Source organism: Schistocerca piceifrons, chromosome 4, assembly GCF_021461385.2.
Source record: "Schistocerca piceifrons isolate TAMUIC-IGC-003096 chromosome 4, iqSchPice1.1, whole genome shotgun sequence".
NCBI classification, from domain to species: Eukaryota; Metazoa; Arthropoda; class Insecta; order Orthoptera; family Acrididae; genus Schistocerca; species Schistocerca piceifrons.
In genome coordinates this window covers 510612419-510632708 of record NC_060141.1, presented here as the reverse complement: position 1 = coordinate 510632708, position 20290 = coordinate 510612419, and the positions used below count along the sequence as shown (strand labels likewise).

Here is a 20290-nt window from a genome sequence, read left to right as displayed (position 1 = left end):
AACACGATGAGGGTCTCGAGACACGGGTGCCGCCTAAGACGCTGGAGGGCCCGCCTACGGTCGCGAATAGCCTCGGCAATCTCCGGCGACCACCAGGGGACAGCCTTCCTCCGAGGGAGTCCAGAAGAGCGGGGGATGGCAGCCTCGGCCGCCGAAATGATTGACGTGGTTAACACACGGACCACCTCGTCAATGTCACCCTGTGGGGGAGACTCAGTGGTTGCAGCGGAAGTAAAAGCCGGCCAGTCAGCCCTGTGGAGAGCCCAGCGGGGCAAGCGCCCAGAAGAATGACACTGGGGCAGTGACAAATAGATGGGAAAATGGTCACTACCACACAGGTCAGGATGCACACTCCAGTGGAGGGATGGGACAAGTCCAGGGCTGCAAATAGAGAGATCGATGGCCGAGAACGAGCCATGGGCCACACTGAAGTGCGTGGGAGCACCGGTGTTCAAGAGGCTAAGGTCGAGCTGAGCCAACACATGCTCCACGGCCCAACCGCGGTCATCGGAGACAGTCCCACCCCATAGAGGGTTGTGGGCATTGACATCGCCCAGCAGCAAAAAAGGTGGCGGCAGTTGGGCTATCAGAGCAGCCAGGACATGCTGCGTGACAGCACCATCAGGTGGAAGGTAAATACTGCAGACGGTAATAGCCTGTGGCGTCCACACCCGAACAGCGACAGCCTCTAAAGCTGTTTGTAGAGGTACAAACTCGCTGTGAAGAGAGTTAAGGACATATATGCAGACGCCACCAGACACCCTTTCATAAGCTGCCCGGTTCTTAAAATAACCCCGATAGCCACGGAGGGCGGGAGTTCGCATTGCTGGAAACCAAGTTTCCCGCAGAGCAATGCAAAGGAAAGGATGACGGCCGATAAGTTGGCGGAGCTCAGCTAGATGGTGGAAGAAACCGCTGCAGTTCCACTGGAGGATGGTATTAGCCATGGATGGGAAAGGCGTGAAGGGACTGGGGAGGCAGATTACGCCTCCAGGGCCCCAGCTGCTACTGAGTCACCACCTGGACAACAGCTATCTATTGCATCCAAGGGACTGGCGAGATCCATGTCCTCAGCGGACGCCAGAATCTCTACCTCATCCTCAGATGCAGAGCTTGTAGGAAGCGGTGGAATGGGTGCCACCGCAATGTCGGTAGCCTTGGGGAGTTTCTTCTTCTTCTGCTTCTCGCGCTGCGCCTTGGGTGGTTCAGGCTGGGAGGGCGTCACTGGGTCAGTCTCAGGGACAGACGACGACCGCGTGTCCCGACGACCAGGGACTGGCGGTTGTTTGAGCCACTTGCGGCTGTCGGCTTTGGAACCGGTCGGAACGTGCGAAGGGAGATCCCCAAGGGACCCCTTCCTTACGAGTCTTACGCTTCTCCGGCTGGGAAGGGGGGACTGATGTCCCCGATGGTTGGGGGGGCGTTGCTCCTGAAGTAGATGGAGCAGGAGCAACAGGAGGTTTAGTGCCCCCCACCATCAAGGGGGCAGGTGTGGGACTTCGACTCTGAGAGCTGACTGGAGTGGATGGAATTGTAGAAGGAGTGACAGTTGCGGCATAAGAAGCTGTCATGCACACTGGATGAAGCCGATCATATTTCCGCTTCGCCTCAGTGTACGTCAGGCGGTCAAGAGTCTTGATTTCCATGATCTTCCGCTCCTTCTGCAGAATCGGACAGTCTGGCGAGCAAGGCGGATGGTGCGCACCACAGTTCACACAGATTGGAGGCGGCGCACAGGGATGAGCAGGATGGGATGGTCGACCGCAATCGCGACAGACGAGGTCGGAAGCACAGCGTGAAGACATGTGGCCGAACTTCCAACACTTGAAGCACCGCATCGGGGGAGGGATATACTGCTTGACATCACAACGGTACACCATCACCTTGACCTTCTCAGGTAACAAGTCACCCTCGAAGGCCAAGATGAAGGCACTGGTGGCAACTTGACGATCCCTCGGACCCCAGTGGACGCGCCGGACGAAATGGACACCGCGGCGCTCCAAGTTGGCGCGCAGCTCGTCATCGGACTGTAAAAGGAGATCCCTGTGGAAGATAATGCCCTGGACCATATTCAGACTTTTATGGGGCATGATAGTGACGGAGACATCCCCCAGCTTAGTACAAGCGAGCAAGGCCCGCGACTGGGCGGAGGATGCCGTTTTGATCAACACTGATCCGGACCGCATCTTGGACAAGCCCTCCACCTCCCCAAACTTGTCCTCTAAATGCTCTACAAAGAACTGAGGCTTCACGGACATAAAAGATTCCCCGTCAGCTCTGGTACAGACGAGATACCGGGGCGAGTATCTTTCGCTCTCATTCATAGCCCTTCATTCCTCCCATGGTGTGGCCAGGGAGGGGAACGATTTGGGGTCATACACATTAGCCTTAAAGTGAGCTTTGGAACGCTTAGAGACTGCTGACGGCTGGCCGCCAGCGAGAGATGATGTACCACGCTTCATTGCGGGTCATCCGCCCTGATGCCACCTACTCCGACCAAGGGCCCTCCCCACGGGCGCCACCCAGCCACAGCAAAGGCCACCTGGCAAGATGGCCATTGCCGGGAGTCCCGATGCCCCAGGGCGATGGGCATCTCCTCCTTGGCATACGTGGGGAGTTAACGGCGCAGGCATCAGTAGAGCGATCCCTGTGTTGTCAGGGGGCTACAACCAAGAGGGTACATGGCGGCCCCACCACAACGGACTGGCTACCGTGCTGGATGTTAGGTGACATGTGATCCATGGTCGCCGTCAGTGCAGAAAATGGCCCTGCACAGTGTTTGGCAGAAAGTGTACGCAGGAGCGTATCCATGCCCAAGCGATGGAGAGCGGGCAGGACTGCAATGCAACGACGAAGAAGATGGCGAAAGTTCTCAACACAACATGGACACAATGCACCAAGTAAGGCGCCCTTCCCCAATAGGCTCGTTCTTCGGAGAAATTTTGAGATATGGAGGTCAAACCCGACAGGGGACCAACACGTAAGGCCGAAACGTTTGAGACTCCTTTTAGTCGCCTCTTACGACAGGCAGGAATACCGCGGGCCTATTCTAACCCCCGAACCTGCAGGGGGTCCCCCCCCCTGCCAAAAAAGTCCTCCATTGGACATTAAACTGTAGAACACCTTCCCTCATAACCAAGAAATAAAGGAACAATTGCAATAGTTGGAAAGGAAGATATAGGTTTGCTAAGTGTATCAGAAACTGTGATTCTGCTGATCAAGTACCCAATAAAAAAACTTAACATACAAGACACTGAAAAGATGATTGTACCAAGCAGATAAGTGCAACAGGGTAGGAAACTGCCAAATCAGATTCCCAAAAACGTTCACAGGTAGATGATTGCCTGAAATGCTGATGAACATTAACATGGTGCCAAGACGATGCACCCAAAGTAGAACATGGATAGAGAAACAAGATAATTATTTTTTCCACTCTAGAGTTGGAAAAACTGCAGTAAATACAGTGAAAGTGTATAATTTTATTATATAATTTGTGCACAACTCACTATCAAGCTACAGTTCTGTAAATGAACCATGAAAATATATTAGTATGCAAAAGGGAGCCAAAAATTATGTTGAATTACAAAACTTGCAGAACACTGAAGAGTTGTCCCAAGTATTGAAAGATTCACTGTATCAACATCAAGGCATTGTGAAGCACCAACGTCATACTCATCTCCTCTACGCCTGCACAAATCGAAATCACTATTGCTGAACACAGAGTTATACAGGTTATTTGTTGAATTCCAATTAAAGTAAAGTTGTGGTCCACACTTCAAACTTCTGGAACTACTTAACTAAGGAATGAGTGGAAATACGTATGTGAGGACCTTATCAATTGGGATGATGATTTCCATTGGGTACAGTTTGGAATACTATTGCTGGAAAAGTTCATGTCTGTAAATCTGGCATCATTTTGTGGTAGTTGGATGAAGATAATCAATTTGATATCAATAAAGAGAGTCTTCTCAAAAGAGAGTGCTTGGAGTGACACACAGACTTACAGCAGAAGCATATGAGTTCAAGTAACACATGTGCAGTGTGCAGCAACATCTGAGTACACCATGCACATGCTGATTTAATCATCCACTTTAAATTATACTGGCTGTAATATTCAGATAACAGAATGAAATTCACATGTCATGTTAAAGTAATTTACTGTAAGTGGACAGATAAAAAAGTCTACTCACCAACCAGTGGCAGGGGAACGCACACACAAGAGGATTTAACTTTCACAAGCTTTCAGAGCCAGTGGCTCCTTCTTCTGGCAGAAGAGTTGAAGGAGAAGGAAGAGGGATGAAGGAAAAGAACTGAGGACATTTAGGGAAAGGGGTACAATTTAGAAAAGTCACCCAGAACCCCGGGTCTTGGGAGACTTACTGAATGGGATGAGAAGGAAAGACTGAATTTCGTGGTTATACAATAATTTACTGATACACAATTATGAAATGAAAAATTTGAAGGCTTCATAGCTCTTTTAGTAATCCCTGAATGTGCAGATGGATGATATTGACATATTAACATGACTAATGGTGCATACATCCTGCAAGGGTACCAGCACCGGGAACAAACAGATTGGTCACATGAGCTTCCCTAGCGAGCCACATATAAGGCCAAGTGGTACAAATCGTGAACTTGTTATTTCGGGTCGACAGAAGCGTCCGATCCAATGCGTCGGCTTTGACCCGTGACGTAAGGGTGTTGTCGTGTGTGACGTCATGACGGCGCGGAGTTTGGTTTGAGTGTGGCTGTCTCCAGTTCTGTTTTATCTTATTTTATTTACTTTTCTGATCTGTTCGTTCTATCTCGTGAGATTTTTTTAAATTTAAAAACACTTATTACTTATTTTAATTATCTCTTTCCTCGAATTTATGTTTTAGTTTATTATATTTATCTTTCTGATCTGTTCATTCTATCCCGTGAGATTTTTTTTAAAAAAGACAAAAAACACTAATCAGCTACTGAAGCATCTTTATCTTCTATGGGTTGCAGGGGTTACGACCCCTGGGGCGGTGGGTGGGTATTCATGCATGGCTGTTTTCACTTACACGTTGTAGCTACGCAAGGCGTCTAAATTTGTTTATATTTAGTTTGCCCCCACCCAAAACACCCCATTTCCCGCGCTTGTCCCGTTAGTGTCATTAGGCTTCTTGTGGAAAGTGTGTGTTTGTTTTTGTTTCCGCCATATTTGTGACGTCATGGGTCAAAGCAGACGGGTGGGATCGGACGCTTCCGTATTTCCGTTATTTCCACTACCTCTTCCCTATATGGAATTTTGAGGATGAGATACATGTTATCTGGCTAAGTCATGCTTGGACTTTATTCTTCTGCTTTGTAATGATCACAGAATAATTTCTGTTTAGATTCAATGAATATTTCGCCAAGAACTGTTACTGCTCCATTCATTGACCAATTAACTATCTACGTTGTTGTTACAGAACAACAAACAATAATGTTGCTGCCTAAAGTGAGAGCTGCAACAACTCCTATGGCAAAAGATGTACCAAATGCATCAGAAGCAGAATTGGTCGAACATCTTATTAGTAAAGATAATCCTCTCTTTTGTTTCCATTATTTTGCCAACAAATGTACATATAAAGTAGAAAATATTAATATGAAAAACAAAAGCTAGGGGATTAGCTATATCACCTCAGAATTGAATTACAAGTGGAAGTGGCTATGGTGGCAGTTTGTCTGATAACACTAGCAGACTCAACACACACCCATAGGGTACAAATTACTAACATGTGTCTGTATTAAAAAAAAAAATCATCTTAGAAATATTCAGCATGTAGCCATATTTGTAAATTAATTTGCAATGTGCATGTAAAATCACTTATTCCACATCATTACAATTCATTGGGCAAAATGATCCATGGATTCTAAGAAAATAAAGTTTATGTGACTTCTATTGAAGTTCAAACTTCTTGTCACTTACCGAGCCTCTTATTTACAGGTGATTCTGGCATCTCTATGTTAAGAGACATTTTGTATTGCTGTCCAACCATCAATAGTGACTGTTTTCTTGTTAGCTGCACTTTAGCAGAAGGATAACTGCATATTCCTCTTTTCTCTACACATGAGCTTAAACAAAACGTATTAATTAAAGCATAGAAATATTATACAAAAATACATAAAGACAGCACTGAGATGGACACTATGGTGCCACTTTGTTAAGTACTGTTCGGATGTTTGGGATATGCACCATCTTGGATTAAAGGAAGACAAGGAACAATTCATAGGTGGGCAGCCAGATTTGTTATTGGTAGGTTCAAACAACATGCAAGTATTACAGAGATGCTCCAGGAACACAAATGGGAATCACTGGAGGGAACACATTTTTTTCAAGGAGTGCTATTGAAAAAATTTAGAGAATCGATATTTGAGGCTGACTGCAGAATGATTCTACTGCCACCATGATGCATTTTATGTAAGGACCGTGAAGATAAAATTAGAGAGATTATAGCTTGTACAGAGACAAACAGACTGTCATTTTTCCATGACTCTATTTGCGAGTGGTAGACTGTAGTACAAACTGCCTATTGGCTTATGTCTTGGGTTCTTCGGCCGACATTTATCTAATGATTTTACTGACATTTTGCCAGCACGAGTGGCTGGCATTGTCAAAGCTTTATCCTCCATTGCCGGCAATGTGGCAATGGAGGGTGAAGCTTTGACAATACTAGCCACTCGTGCTGGCGAAATGTTAGTAAAATCATTAGATAAACATCGGCCGAAGAACCCGAGACAGAAGTCAATAGGCAGTTTGTCAACAAGTGGCCATGAAAGCCTTAACAATTTTGTAGACTGTAGTACCTCTGGCACACACCATATGGTGGCTTGCAGAGTATGTATGTACATGTAGTTTCTTTCTTTGCTGTAACAATAAAAAACAATACAGACAAACGGCATGCCATGAACCCCTTGAGGAAAGAGAATCAACAGGAATATGCAGTGAGCCCAGAAAATGTAAGCACATACAGCTGACCCATACTCCAATTGTTCATTCACTTTATTCATGCAATCAGTGTCATTAAACAAAACAATTAGGTAAATGTTAATAGGTACAAAATAAATCCTGCATAATTAGGTAAATTTCAATAAAAATAGAATATCATTTAGAATATAAATGCATTCCATAATTAGGTAAACAGCAATAAATAATTAAAAACTGAAACACACAAATAGTAAGGATGTCACTTCAATTTAGACATCAGTACGAGACAGCTATTTTAATATGAATGACATTGGCATCCATACCGAAATTGTAATTGCACGTACTTGAAAATGGCAATAAAGCCGAAACAGTCCGTTGTAAATGTAAATTAAGATCATTTATTATAAGCAACTATCTGGTATATCTATTGTAACAATCATGTCATTATCAAACAGTTAGGTAAATGACAATAATTATAGGACAATAATAATATTTATAATCAGTGTGATTTATATTTATAATGTGTGATTTATGGTTTTAATTACAGTCTGTTCTTTGTTTATAGCTTATTCACATAAGATATGTATATCTTTTTTCACACGCACCTAAGAAGAGTAACATTATTTACTTTTCATACATTTTACAATGCTGTTTTTAAATTTATTTAATGGTACAGTGCAGTCACTTTCTGGTGATTAGTAGAAGTAGACAAAACCAAGATATTTGTAGTTGCTATGGTCATACTTAGATTATACTTAGGTTTTCTTTAACAAATACAAATATATATACAGATTAGGTACTCTTGTTACATTAAGATCTTTGAAATAATCTCTATGCAATTCATGTCAGTTAAGTGCTGCAATTCACCTGATAACTTCCTTTTGCCCTTTAAGCACTAACCTTGAGCCTAAAAATTATCCCACAGGAGTATTCAGAAGCTCAAGTGTAATTGGAAGAATGCAAAACATGCTTGTAATAGGAGTTATTTACTGAATATTCCAATCAAGGTTTTTTTCTACGGGAAATCCAAATAAACTTTTTTATCATTATTGCGTGCATTTGGATTGAATATAATGTCTTCCACTTCACTGTTCTTTTTCTGTAGTAAAGGTGATTATAATTAAAGTTAAACTATCAAAATGCTTTAGAAATAGCACCACCGGTCAGAATGATGTCAAATTGCAACCGAATATTATTGGAGAAGGGGGGAAAACGTTCGGCACAAGAAAAAAAATAGTGTGAAAATTAATCAATATACTGTGTTGTATGAGTCAGAACACATAAAAGAAAACATGTCATGCGCACTACCCATTGAAGTTGGTATAAACATGCCAGGTACACGGTTTTTCCTTCTTTCGCGTCTGCGACATTCGTCATGACTGTCTCAATGCAGGATCGTGCTCTGCTTGTAAAGCTGTGTTACAAGAATGATGACTGTACACACGTCACTCTGCAGAAGTTCAGGACACTGAAGGGTTTAAAAAAAGGCATTGGTACAATGACTGCCATGAGTCTGGAGAAAATGATTCGGAAATTCTAAAAGACTGGTTCTTTTGGTGTCCAACCTGGTAGAGGGAGGAAACAAACTGATGTCAGTGGAAGCAGGGGCCACAGCAATGTGGGAGGAGATAACTGGTGGTATGCAAACATGTAGTGCATGGAGAATTGCCCAACATTGGACATACCCATGAGCACGGTACGTAAAATCCTACAAAACATCCTTCTTTGCTACCCATTCAAAATTACCCATGTGCACGAGTTGCTTACTGTTGACCTGTCACCAAGAAGACCTTACTTTCGAATTTCTTGCTCGCATGGAAGTAGACAATGATTGTCCATGGATGATTTTGTGGACAGAAAGCCCACTTCCATCTGACAAGATATGTCAATGCACATAATTGTCAAATATGGGCAACAGAAAATCCACATGCAAATCAACCAGTACCACTTCATCCTGTAAAAGTCACTGTGTGATGCGGGTTTACAGCATCATTTATCATAGGGCCATACTTTCTCGAAGAGACATGTGCTTCCGGTCCTGTTACCTGTAAAGTCTCTGGTAAGCGCTATGAGTGTTTTTTGCGCAACCACACCATTCCAGCTCTCCAACAGGATGGATGGGATCATTTTTACACAAGATAGCACACCTCCACACATTCCAAATCCAGTTGAGCAGTTGCTGAAGCGCCATTTTGGAAATTCTAGAATGATCAGTTGCCATTTCCCTACAGCCTGGCCATCCAGATCACCTGGTCTTAATCCATGTGACTTCTGGCTGCAGGGCTATCTGAAAGATGTTGTGTTCAGTGTTCAGACTGCAAACTTAGCTGCATTGAAGGCAAACATTGCACAACACATTCTGAACGTGACCCCGTAAACACTTCGATCAGTTGTGGAACATGCTGTTTCTCAATTTCAATTTGTTGCAGAAAACAATGGGCAGCATATGGAACACCTTTTGCACCAGTCACATTAATAATCTGATTCAATTTTGATTGATGCTTTTTATGTGTTTCTTTTTTTTTTTTTTTGTCTCAGGACAATTAAAAACCGATTTTTCCCATCTGATGTGATATGACCATGCCATGGCGGATGGGCTTACGTAACTGACGGTATCACACCTGTACACCCATGGACAGTGAATAGTGTTTCACGTCAAATGTACACCTTAGGCATTGTTGTACAATTCATTTGTCATTTGTGGTCAACCACTATTAAATTATGATGCTTACAGCGCCATCTATTGCTACATTTCGTAACTAGCCTATTTATTTTTCTTCTGTTAGACGTTTTCCCCCTTCTCCAATAATATTCTGTTGCAATTTGACATCATTCTGACCAGTGGTGTTGTTTCTACAAAGGTTTGAAAGTTTTAACATTAATTACAATCACGCAGTACATTAGCCTCAGACCAAGTGGTAGGCCTCTCCATCACTACCACCAAACTGTGATGGACATTTTCGAAGTTGGTATCACATATGACAAGTGTTGTGTCACTTTTTTTTGTTTGTTAAGGGGAACAAACGAGAAGAAAAGACTATCTTTAAGCTACAAAAGAGGGCTGTGTGAATTATGACAAAAAGTAGCAAGAGAACTCACTGCACTGAGTTGTTTAAATCTATGGGAATCTTGACTGTTCCATGTGAGCACATTTTGCAAAAGACACATTGATCAGTACCCAACAAACAGGTCTCTACACAAACATGGAACCAGATTCAGCCACCACTTATGTCTCAATAGGAAAACAAAATAAAAACCCAAAATAGTGTGCTATATCATGAAATTAAGCTATACAATAAACTACCCCAAGAGATCAAATACAAAAGTGAAATACTTGCTTTCAGGAATACCCTAAAAATTATTTGTTAGGGAAGTGTTCTATACCGTAAAGGATTAACTAAAATCATGTGTAAATTTTGTTGACAACTGTGTTACTTACTAATTACTGCAATTCAGAAGCATTTTACAATATGCTCAATACAACGGTGACATACAATGTATCTATTTATGTCTGTAAACTGTGTGCATTTATGTAACTCTGTGTCTGTGTTTATGTGTTGACAACATGCTTAAAATTTACCTTTTCTATGGATGGATAGATAAATAAATCTTTATATAGCACTGCATCACATGTCACAATTGTGGGCAAAATCATTTATATAATTAATGAACAGATGTCTTCATAACTGGAAGCCAATCTGACTTTTTTATTATTCATCTTCACTAATTATTTTCTGTTGTTTTAGTAAGAGTGTATCAGTCACAGGGCAGTCTCACCTAGTCCATAGTCATGTTCCCTGAGAAAAATATTGAAATGTTTTCCTTAGGTTCAAAGGTGGTGCACAGATTATCTCTTCATTTTCAAAATAGTTGTGCACCTGATGTTAGCACTATGATGCATAACAAATAATAATGCAAAATATTGAAGCAAGCAATTCAGAGATTGAAGCAGCTTTATTATGAGAATAAGATAATTACATCGGGCAACAAAATAAAAACTGTGTGGGATATAGTGAAGACAGATAGAGGTGGGGCCAAAACACTAGAGGAACAACAGCTCTAAATATAAATGGGACTTTGATAGTAAGTGCATGTAGTGTTGCAAACCTCTTAAATAAGTGCCTCATTTCTGTTACTGACAGCTTGCGGATATCAGGTTCGGTGAGCAGTGCAATGGAGTATCTGATACCAGACTTTAAAAATAACTTCTGTAAAATGGAAATGACACTAGTGTCTCCCAAAGAGGTAGCATCCATCATAAAGCACTTAAAATCAAGTATTCTAGTGGGTATGATAATGTATCAACAAAGTTAATCAAAGATTGCTCATGCAAGTTGAATTCTACCTAAGCTATTTGTGTAATCTATCTCTTATCAGCAGACTATTTCCAGACTGGCTAAAATATGCTGAAGTTAAGCCTCTATACAAAAAGGGGGACAAAGAGATATCATCAAACTATCAATAAATTTTACTTTTGCCAGCTTTCTCAAAAATATTTGAAAAGGTTGTGTTCAAACGTCTCATGAAGCATCTGACTGCAAATAATATATTGACCAAGTCACCGTTTGGATTCCTTAAGGGTTCTTATACAGAGAAAGTTATTTACACTTACGGTGAGAATGTACTTAATTCATTCGATAATAAATTGGAGGCTACTGTGACTTGTCAAAAGCCTTTGACTGTGTGAAACACGACATTCTCTTAAGTAATTTAGAATATTATGGTGTCGCCGGCAATGCTGTGAAATGGTTTAAGTCTTATCTAACTAACACAAAACAAAGGGTGTTGTTGTGGAATACCTGTACAGTAAGCAGTCACTCTTCATCTGATTGGGAGTTATTTACATGTGGTGTTCCTCAAGGTTCCATCTTGAGCCCATTGGTTTTTCTTGTGTACGTTAATCACCTCTCGTCTGTTACATTGCCAGATGCTAAGTTTGTTTTGTTTGCAGATGATACAAACATTGTAATACATAGCAAGACAAGTACAGATTTAGAAATATCAGCTAATCAAATTTTCACTGACATTAATAAATAATTTGAAAGCTAATTCACTGTCATTAAACTTTGAAAAGAACCATTATATGCAGTTCAAAACCTGTAAGAGATTTCCTTCCAGCATGTGTATAACACATCAAAACATGCAAATCAAAGAGGTGGACAGTGTTAAATATCAAGCATTACAACTCGATAATAAATTCAGTTGGGAAGGGCATACCACAGAATTGCTTAAGTGCCTAAACAAGTCTGTATTTGCAGTGAGAACGATGTCACACATAGGAGATATAAATACATGATGATCGTGATGATGATGATTGGTTTGTGGGTCGCTCAACTGCGCGGTTATCAACGCCTGTACAAATTCCCAACCTTTGCTCAGTCCAGTCTCGCCACTTTCATGAATTATAATGAAATGATGAGGACAACACAAACACCCAGTCATCTTGAAGCAGGTGAAAATCCCTGACCCCGCAGGGAATCAAAGCCGGGACCCCATGCTCGGGAAGCGAGAATGCGACCATGAGACCACGAGCTGCGGACAATATAAATAGAGAAAACTTGCATAATTTGCTTGCGTTCATTCTATTATGTCATATGGGATCATATTCTGGGGTAACTCATCAAACCAAACAAAAGTTTTTAGGGTCACAAGCATGTGATAAGAATCATTTGTAGTGTAAATCCAAGAACATCATGTAGAAACCTGTTCATGGAACTTTGTATTCTAACCACTGCTTCTCAGTATATTTATTCCTTAATGAAATTTGTTGCAAGTAATATATCTCTATTTCCAACCAATAGCTCAATACATAGTATCAATATTAGGAATAATAACAAGCTACATAAAGATTCTGTTATGTCATACGGGATCAATTCTGGGGTAACTCATCAAACCGAGCAAAAGCTTTTTAGCATTCAAAAGCACGTAATAAGAATCATTTGTGGTGTAAATTCAAGAACATCATTTATAAACCTGTTCAAAGAACTTTGTATTCTAACCACTGCTTCTTAATTCCTTAATGAAATTTGTTGCAAGTAATATATCTCCATTTCCAACAAATGGGTCAATACATAGTATCAATATTGGGATTAAGAATGATCTACATAAAGACCTAAAATCACTTACCCTGATCCAAAAAGGGGTCCAATGTTCAAGGAAACCACATTTTCAATAAATTACCAGCAACCATTAAAAACTTGGTTTCAGATAAAGCATGGTTTAAAGAGAGTTCAAAAGACTGTTCGATAGGTAGCTCCTTCTACTATATAGATGAATATCTTAACAGGGACTGTTAGATCAGCTCAAGTAGAAATGTCTGTTGGACTTCAGTTTTGACAGCACTTGGTCACTACAGTCAAGATTAGGTGTTTTGTGTGTGATAAATTTATTAAGACTGCATAACAATGTTTCATTCTGACAGTGTACTAGTTCTGTAAATATTAGCAGTTCCAGTTTTCTGTAATGTATTCACCTATTTTGACAACCTCCTGACAAATGAGCAGGGAAGTAAGTATTATATTCAAATGTTTTATGTTATACCTTCTGACATGTTCCGCAGCCATGAGAATCATCTCATTTTTTGGGTTTATGGAATGAAAACTAAATCTAATCTAATCTATCATGCTCTTAACTATTTTGTTGTCGAAATGCTGAACCTGAACCCATATTGTGAATAGGTTAAGTTATCATTAGATTCAAAATATTGGATTGTGTGTTTATGTATGCAGTGTTCTATTATTTTTTTTATCTTATAGGTATCAATCAGTGATATAGGTCAATATGTATCTGTAGATGCTATGCCTTCTTTCTTATGAACTGGTTTGTCTAGCAATATTTTTGAGCATTCTGAATAAGTGCCTTCACTTGAGACATGACTAATTATTTTAACCATCGGTATAATAATTTGTTTTCTTATATATTAAATAGCATAATTTGAGGGCAACTAATAATCTGCTCTAGAATTACTGAACTTAGCTGCTGGTCCATTGACGACCCTCTCTACCACACCAGTTCAGCAAAAATTGTCAGTCAGATTATTGTTTGTTATGGGTGGTAGAGCCTCTGTCTTGCTAACATCCTCCACAACATTGCCATCTAAGTGAGAATGGACTAAGTGTCTATTTAGAATCATATGTGGAATTGATTCTGCGTATTTGCAACATGTTCTATTACAGCTTTCTGTTATACTGTGTGTGTGTGTGTGTGTGTGTGTGTGTGTGTGTGTGTGTGTGTGTGAAGGGTGTTACCAAGCTTAATGGCCAGATCACCATCAACTGTGTCACATGCCCTCACTTCATGAGACACTGCGGAGAGGTTTGGCAGGCTACTCAAACCAGGGCATTGGCGCAAGGTCTGGTGATCATGAACTTAATGCCACCACATCTCCTCATTTTGCCAACCAAATACTGGCAGTGAAATTTTTTTCCACCAACAGGATTTGAACTGGCTTACACCCAGGTCGAGCGCCACCGCACAAGTGTGAGTTAGAGATCCCGGCCACTGAGACGGATTGTGGAATTGGTGAGTGATGCACTTTGTCATACCAGATCATTTCTGTTTTAATAATTTTCAATGCAGCTTTGCATTTATTCACCATATTCAGAGTGTCAATGCTGTATATTCAACCATGTGGCTGTGTGGTGGACACAACTGTTCAGCATATGGCATAACAGCACAAAGCTAAATGGTTGATCATATAGCATCTGTCTAAATTTCACAAATGGCTGTTTTTTGTAGCGTTTCGGAGCCATAATAGCTGAAATATATAAAAGTTGGCTTCAGTACAGGGAAATGATAAACAAGAAACTCCAAGGAATAGAGGACAATAAAAGACAGCATTGACTTTTGTGACATGTATGAGGAACTGGTATAAAGTAAAGATAGAAGTTCACTTTGGGGGCAAAAGTTATAACGTTCACCTATGCTTTTTTAAAAAAATTTGGCAGGTTCAGTTAACATGTGATAACTTTGCAACGAGACAGGAAACAATGATAGTCATTTGAATATTAGACAAGAAGCTGTGATAGAATCCCTGAATGCTGAAGGTTAAATTTTGATTTGTAACCATGACATGAATGGTATTAGGAATGCTACAGTGGATAACAGCAAAGTTGAGTGTCACCCTATTTAAGTTGCTGGGTGAACAAAATGCTGCTGGCAGATCAAAACCAGTGTGGTTGACCTGCCACAGTCAGTGATTGTTCACCAAATACACAGCATAACAATTATTTCCCTTCTAACAATCAGGTAAAAACATAAGTAGTGTGATACAATTTTCCCATAACTAAATGAAGTGTGTTTACTGTTACTGATAACTTTGGTTATACATACAATGTTTTGCACACACTGGTACCGAGGATGTTGATTCATCATAATAATGAGGCAAAGAATGCACTAGCTACAAACATATTACCCTCCTTCAAAATGGATGATGTAGAATTTTTAGCAAATACTGTGACAGACTGTTAATCAAAGTGGCAACACTTCTGAGGAAAGTGAAGTTGAAAACTACTTAATATGCTACAAATATAATGACAATGGTCTTTGAGGCTCACAGGAGTGTGAGATCGTAGTGTTTTCAAGTGCAGTATTTCACCACACTAAAGAAAGCATTTCTTCATGAGTTTGCTCACTAAACACTCAGGAAGTTTTGCACACAAAGGCAAGACTTAATTTGAGTTGGCAAACCACTGTTCGTACTGCAATACTTGGATGGGAAATCTTGCCTCATCTACAATACAGCCTGAATCTTGTGCTATCAGACAGACTACCATCCAACTGCAAAATTAAAAGTAGTTCATCATTCATGGATTTCACTTTGAAGATTTCATAAAAATATCTGTGCTTATGACCGAGGAACAAATATAGTTGGTAATACTTGACCTCACTGATGGATTGCCAAAAGGCTGGAAATCATTTTGAAAAATGAAAGGACATTAAGGATTAACATCCTATCAATGAGATGGCCATTAGAGATGGAAAATAGGCTCTGACTCTGGAAGGAAATCAGGTCCTTTTCAAAGACACTATCGTTATATTTGCCTTAATTGATCTCTAGAGGGAATCCACGGAAAACATACATCTGGATGCCCAGAAGGAGATCTGAACTGCTATCCTCTCTACTGCTGGTCCCATATCTTCACCCCTGCACCATTTTGTTCCGAGAAATTACACTGAAAAGCGAAACAATACTTACAAAAGTTGTGTGTACACTTTGTTTTCTTGTGAACTGCAAGACAAAATTATGAGGCTCTAATTTATGACTACCTCTTGTGTGTAACAGCTGCTCGTCAGTCAACTACCAAATACAGCACAGGTTGACCCAACAACATACCTCTGATGATCACGCACCACAAACTCAGCAGTGTCACCCAGAGCAGAAGACATTTTTTATATACTTATATGGATATGGTGTCTGTTATTGATGACCTGAAGCCGACTAGAACGAAATTAGAATTATATATTAATACCTTCAGCTGCTGACAGGCGTTGATATATATTAACAGGAACAGAAGAAAATGTGTGCCCCAACCGGGACTCGAACCCGGGATCTCCTGCTTACATGGCAGATGCTCTATCCACCTGATCCACCAAGGGCACAGAGGATAGTGCAACTGCTGGGACTATCTCGTGCACGCCTCCCACGAGACCCACAGTCTCACCTAATTCATAGTGTCCCTACCCAATACACTCATTACTCGTGGAAGACATTCTTACCAAGTCCCGTAAGAGTTCGGATAATGTGTGTGCACCCGCACAGAAGAGGAAGGTCATGGCCGGTATTGCCAGAACTATATACTTATATGGAAATGGTGTCTGTTCTTTCCGAAATGGCTCAAGCAACAAGAAATTAGGTATATGGTTTGATAAATTGCCATTATCCTTGTCTGTAACTATAGTTAAACTGTACAAATTGTCATAATGGCAACCATTTAATGTGTACCTTGTTTCAATAGCAAGACCCTCAACCTCTGATGCACAAAGGAGTGTGTACATAATTGGTTATTGGTATCACGTTCTCCTTCTGTGTAGGGTATATTTGGCAATTAGGCAGTTCCCAGACTACAATATCATCTTTCAAGATGAGCATATACTTAACTAAAAAAAAAAAAGAACTGAATATTAACAGTTCAAAGAATACAGTGGAAACATTTATTTTTTAGAGTGCCCTCCTCCCCACACACACTATATGTCAATCTTATTGATGTGTTGTGAAATTTCATACACTGCTACATACAGGGACTCAATTTTGTCCTCTATGTCCCTACTAAAATTTAAGGTTGCATTCCCTGCTTTGTGGTTAGTGAGGGCACAAAACAGTTACCTTGATGCCTTCCCCTTCATCATTGTTGCATGTTTCCTTTTATATTTGCAACAGGCGGGTCCCTCTCATCCTAGGCTCTGAGTGACCTGCCACATCTTTTTAATTTTCCCAAGCTATAACTCTTTCCTCTCTGATGAAGGAACTAATATTTTGAAAACACAGGAATTGTTTTTTATGCTTACATACGTATCTGTAGTACTAGAATTAAGACTACTCAAGCTAAGTAGTGGTCAGTCATTCTGTTTCTCAGTAATTTTACAGTTGCCTCACAAAGGTCAGATGGTCAGTCAATACTTAAACAACATCAAACTAAGTACACAGACTACTAATCTCACACTGTACATGCAAAACTTAATTTAGAAATTAGTCTGAAGAAAGGCAGAGCTGCAAGTATAGCATCTGTACTTTTACAAGAAGCTTTTTCCAACGTTAACTGGAATACACTCTGGAATTCAGGAGTTATCAGGGATAACGTACAGGAAGTGAGAATAAATCTATAACCTGATAACCTGTACAGAAGTCACACTGTTATCATGACAGTTTAAGGGCATGAAAGGGATGCACTAATTGGTAGTCATTGAGAAGGTAGTGAGGCATGGTTATAGGATACCACTCATGTCATACAATCTGTGCATTAAGCACACAGTAAAGGAAACTATGGAGAAATTTGGAAAGAGAATTAAAGTTCAGTGAGAAAGAATAAAAACTTCCAGGTTACTGATGATACTACAATTCTGTCAGAGATCGCAAAGGACTTCAGAGAAGAGTTGAATATGATGGTTGGTGTCCCCAAAAGAGGATACGAGATGAACAGCAGCAAAATTAAATCAAGGTAATTGGATATAATCAAATTAAGTCAAGTCATCATGAGGAAATTACATTAAAGAATGAGACACTAAATGTAATGGCCATTTTGTTACATGACCATCAAAATAACTCGTGCTGTCAGAAGTAGAGAGGATAGAAAGGTTAGCTGGAAACTGAAGAAAAGATTTCCTGAACAAGAGAACTATATTATATTTAATATAATTGTAAGTGTTATGAAGTCTTTTATGTGAATATTCATTTGCAGTGTAGCCTTATATGTAAGTGTCACTGAGATAACTGATTTCAATTAAACTTGCCTCAGTTTAAGGACGCAGTTCAAGATCAAAACACAGTTGTGTGCAGATGAATGAGAGCAAACAGTTTCTTATCGTTAGTAATACAAGCAGCTTTATTTATTTTCGGTTAAAGTAGCATACAGCCAAATGTTGTGTTTTACAACAGATCTCATTTACTATTATTCAATCACTAGCATTAAATACTGCTGCTTATCTGACCAGTAATTTACCAACATTCTATGTTCACAATCTCAGCAGCTTCATCTAAGGCACTGCTCTACCTAATAAGTGTACCCAAAAGTGAAAAATACCATTGAAAACAATCAATGTCTGAAAATATAATATAATTAGATAGATAAGAAATCTATTCCCTAAGTGGGAAATACAGAAGCGTCCAATCCCGCCCGTCTGCTTTGACCCATGACGTCACAAATATGGCCGAAACGACCATAAACCACGACTCCAATATGGCGCATTAAAGTTGGTACCTACACATTATGAGGACGAAAATACATCGAAAAACACACACACACACACTCTCTCCACAACAAGCCTAATGACACCAACAGGACAAGCGCGGAGTGTATACCTGTCCTTTCTCCCCCTAAGGTAAGTCTTTCCGCTCCCGGGATTGGAATGACTCCTTACCATCTCCCTTAAAACCCACATCCTTTCGTCTTTCCCTCTCCTTCCCTCTTTCCTGATGAAGCAACCTTAGGTTGCGAAAGCTCGAATTTTGTGTGTGTGTTTGTGTGTCTATCAGCATACCAACGCTTTCGTTTGGTAAGTAACATCATCCTTGTTTTTAAATATAAACAAATTTAGACACCCACCATCACACAAAACCACATAAAACGATGAGAAAAACCGACATAACAAAACTCCCCAAAATACCACTAAAGAAAATATCATCTGGAATCGGACACTTCCCTTGACCTACGTAGCTCAACAGCAGCTCCCGATCCCAATATCAACATACACATCCACACATTGGGATCGAACACTTCCCTTGACCTGCGCACTGTTAATTTTATCCATCATATCCATTCCTGAACAAAACCAACAACCGATTAATTTTACTAAAATTACCACACGATGTACAACGAACAACACTAAATTAACCTTCACACAAAATCGTTAACTCACTGAAATGAATTCCACTACAAACACAGCCGACACTTGAACAATTCTAGATAATGAGCAAAAGCGAACTGAGCCCATTACACCACACAAACGAAAACCCTGAACATACCACCAGAGAGCACAACAAACCACAACACAACGACATCTACAAACACGCCACACTCACAAACCAAACTCCGCGCCTTCATGACGTCACACACGACAACACCCTTACATCACGGGTCAAAGTCGGCACGTGGGATCGGATGATTCTGTCGACCCGCCAAGTGGCAGCACACATAAAAGATAAGGAAATATGCAAGCTTTCAGAGCCAGTGTCATCTTCTGCTGGTAAAAGGATGGAACGGAAAGGAAGAGATATGAAACAAAAGGACTGACAAGGTTTAGGAAATGGGGAGAGTTATGGAAAAGTCACCGAGAGCCCCAATTTGTGGGAGACTTACTGGATGAGATGAGAAGAAAAGACTGATTGTTGGTACCTGTACCACCAGATGAGATTTGGAAACCCAAAATCCTGCAGGTGGAAGATAGCATAATAAGCAAGACAGAGATTACTTTAAAAATATAGTACAAGAGTCAATAAGAATGGAAAACTAGGTGCATTATGCACGGTAGAGAGGTGAGGGGGGGGGGGGGGGCACAGAAAAATAGACAGTCAGAAAATAAAAGATATAGAAAAATAAAAGGGAGCAAAGATAAGGTGGAGTTACTGAAAACAAAACTGAGGCAACAGAAATTAATGTAGAGCATTCTCTGCAAGAGAATATTGTATGTTGCCAGTAT

At 40.5% G+C, this 20290-nt stretch overlaps 1 protein-coding gene across 3 annotated transcripts in view; it reads right to left on the bottom strand.

Moving 5' to 3' along the window:
• Positions 1-20290, bottom strand: part of LOC124795053 (seipin) — a 48457-nt gene that overhangs the window by 18313 nt on the left and 9854 nt on the right. For 2 of the 3 annotated variants that reach the window (XM_047258844.1, XM_047258846.1), the window contains exon 2: positions 5939-6084. In XM_047258844.1, coding sequence (XP_047114800.1) covers positions 5939-6084 — 146 coding nt within the window. Of the gene's footprint in view, positions 1-5938; positions 6085-11736; positions 11789-20290 lie in introns of those variants that run through there. The other variant, XM_047258845.1, reaches the window with a different exon arrangement.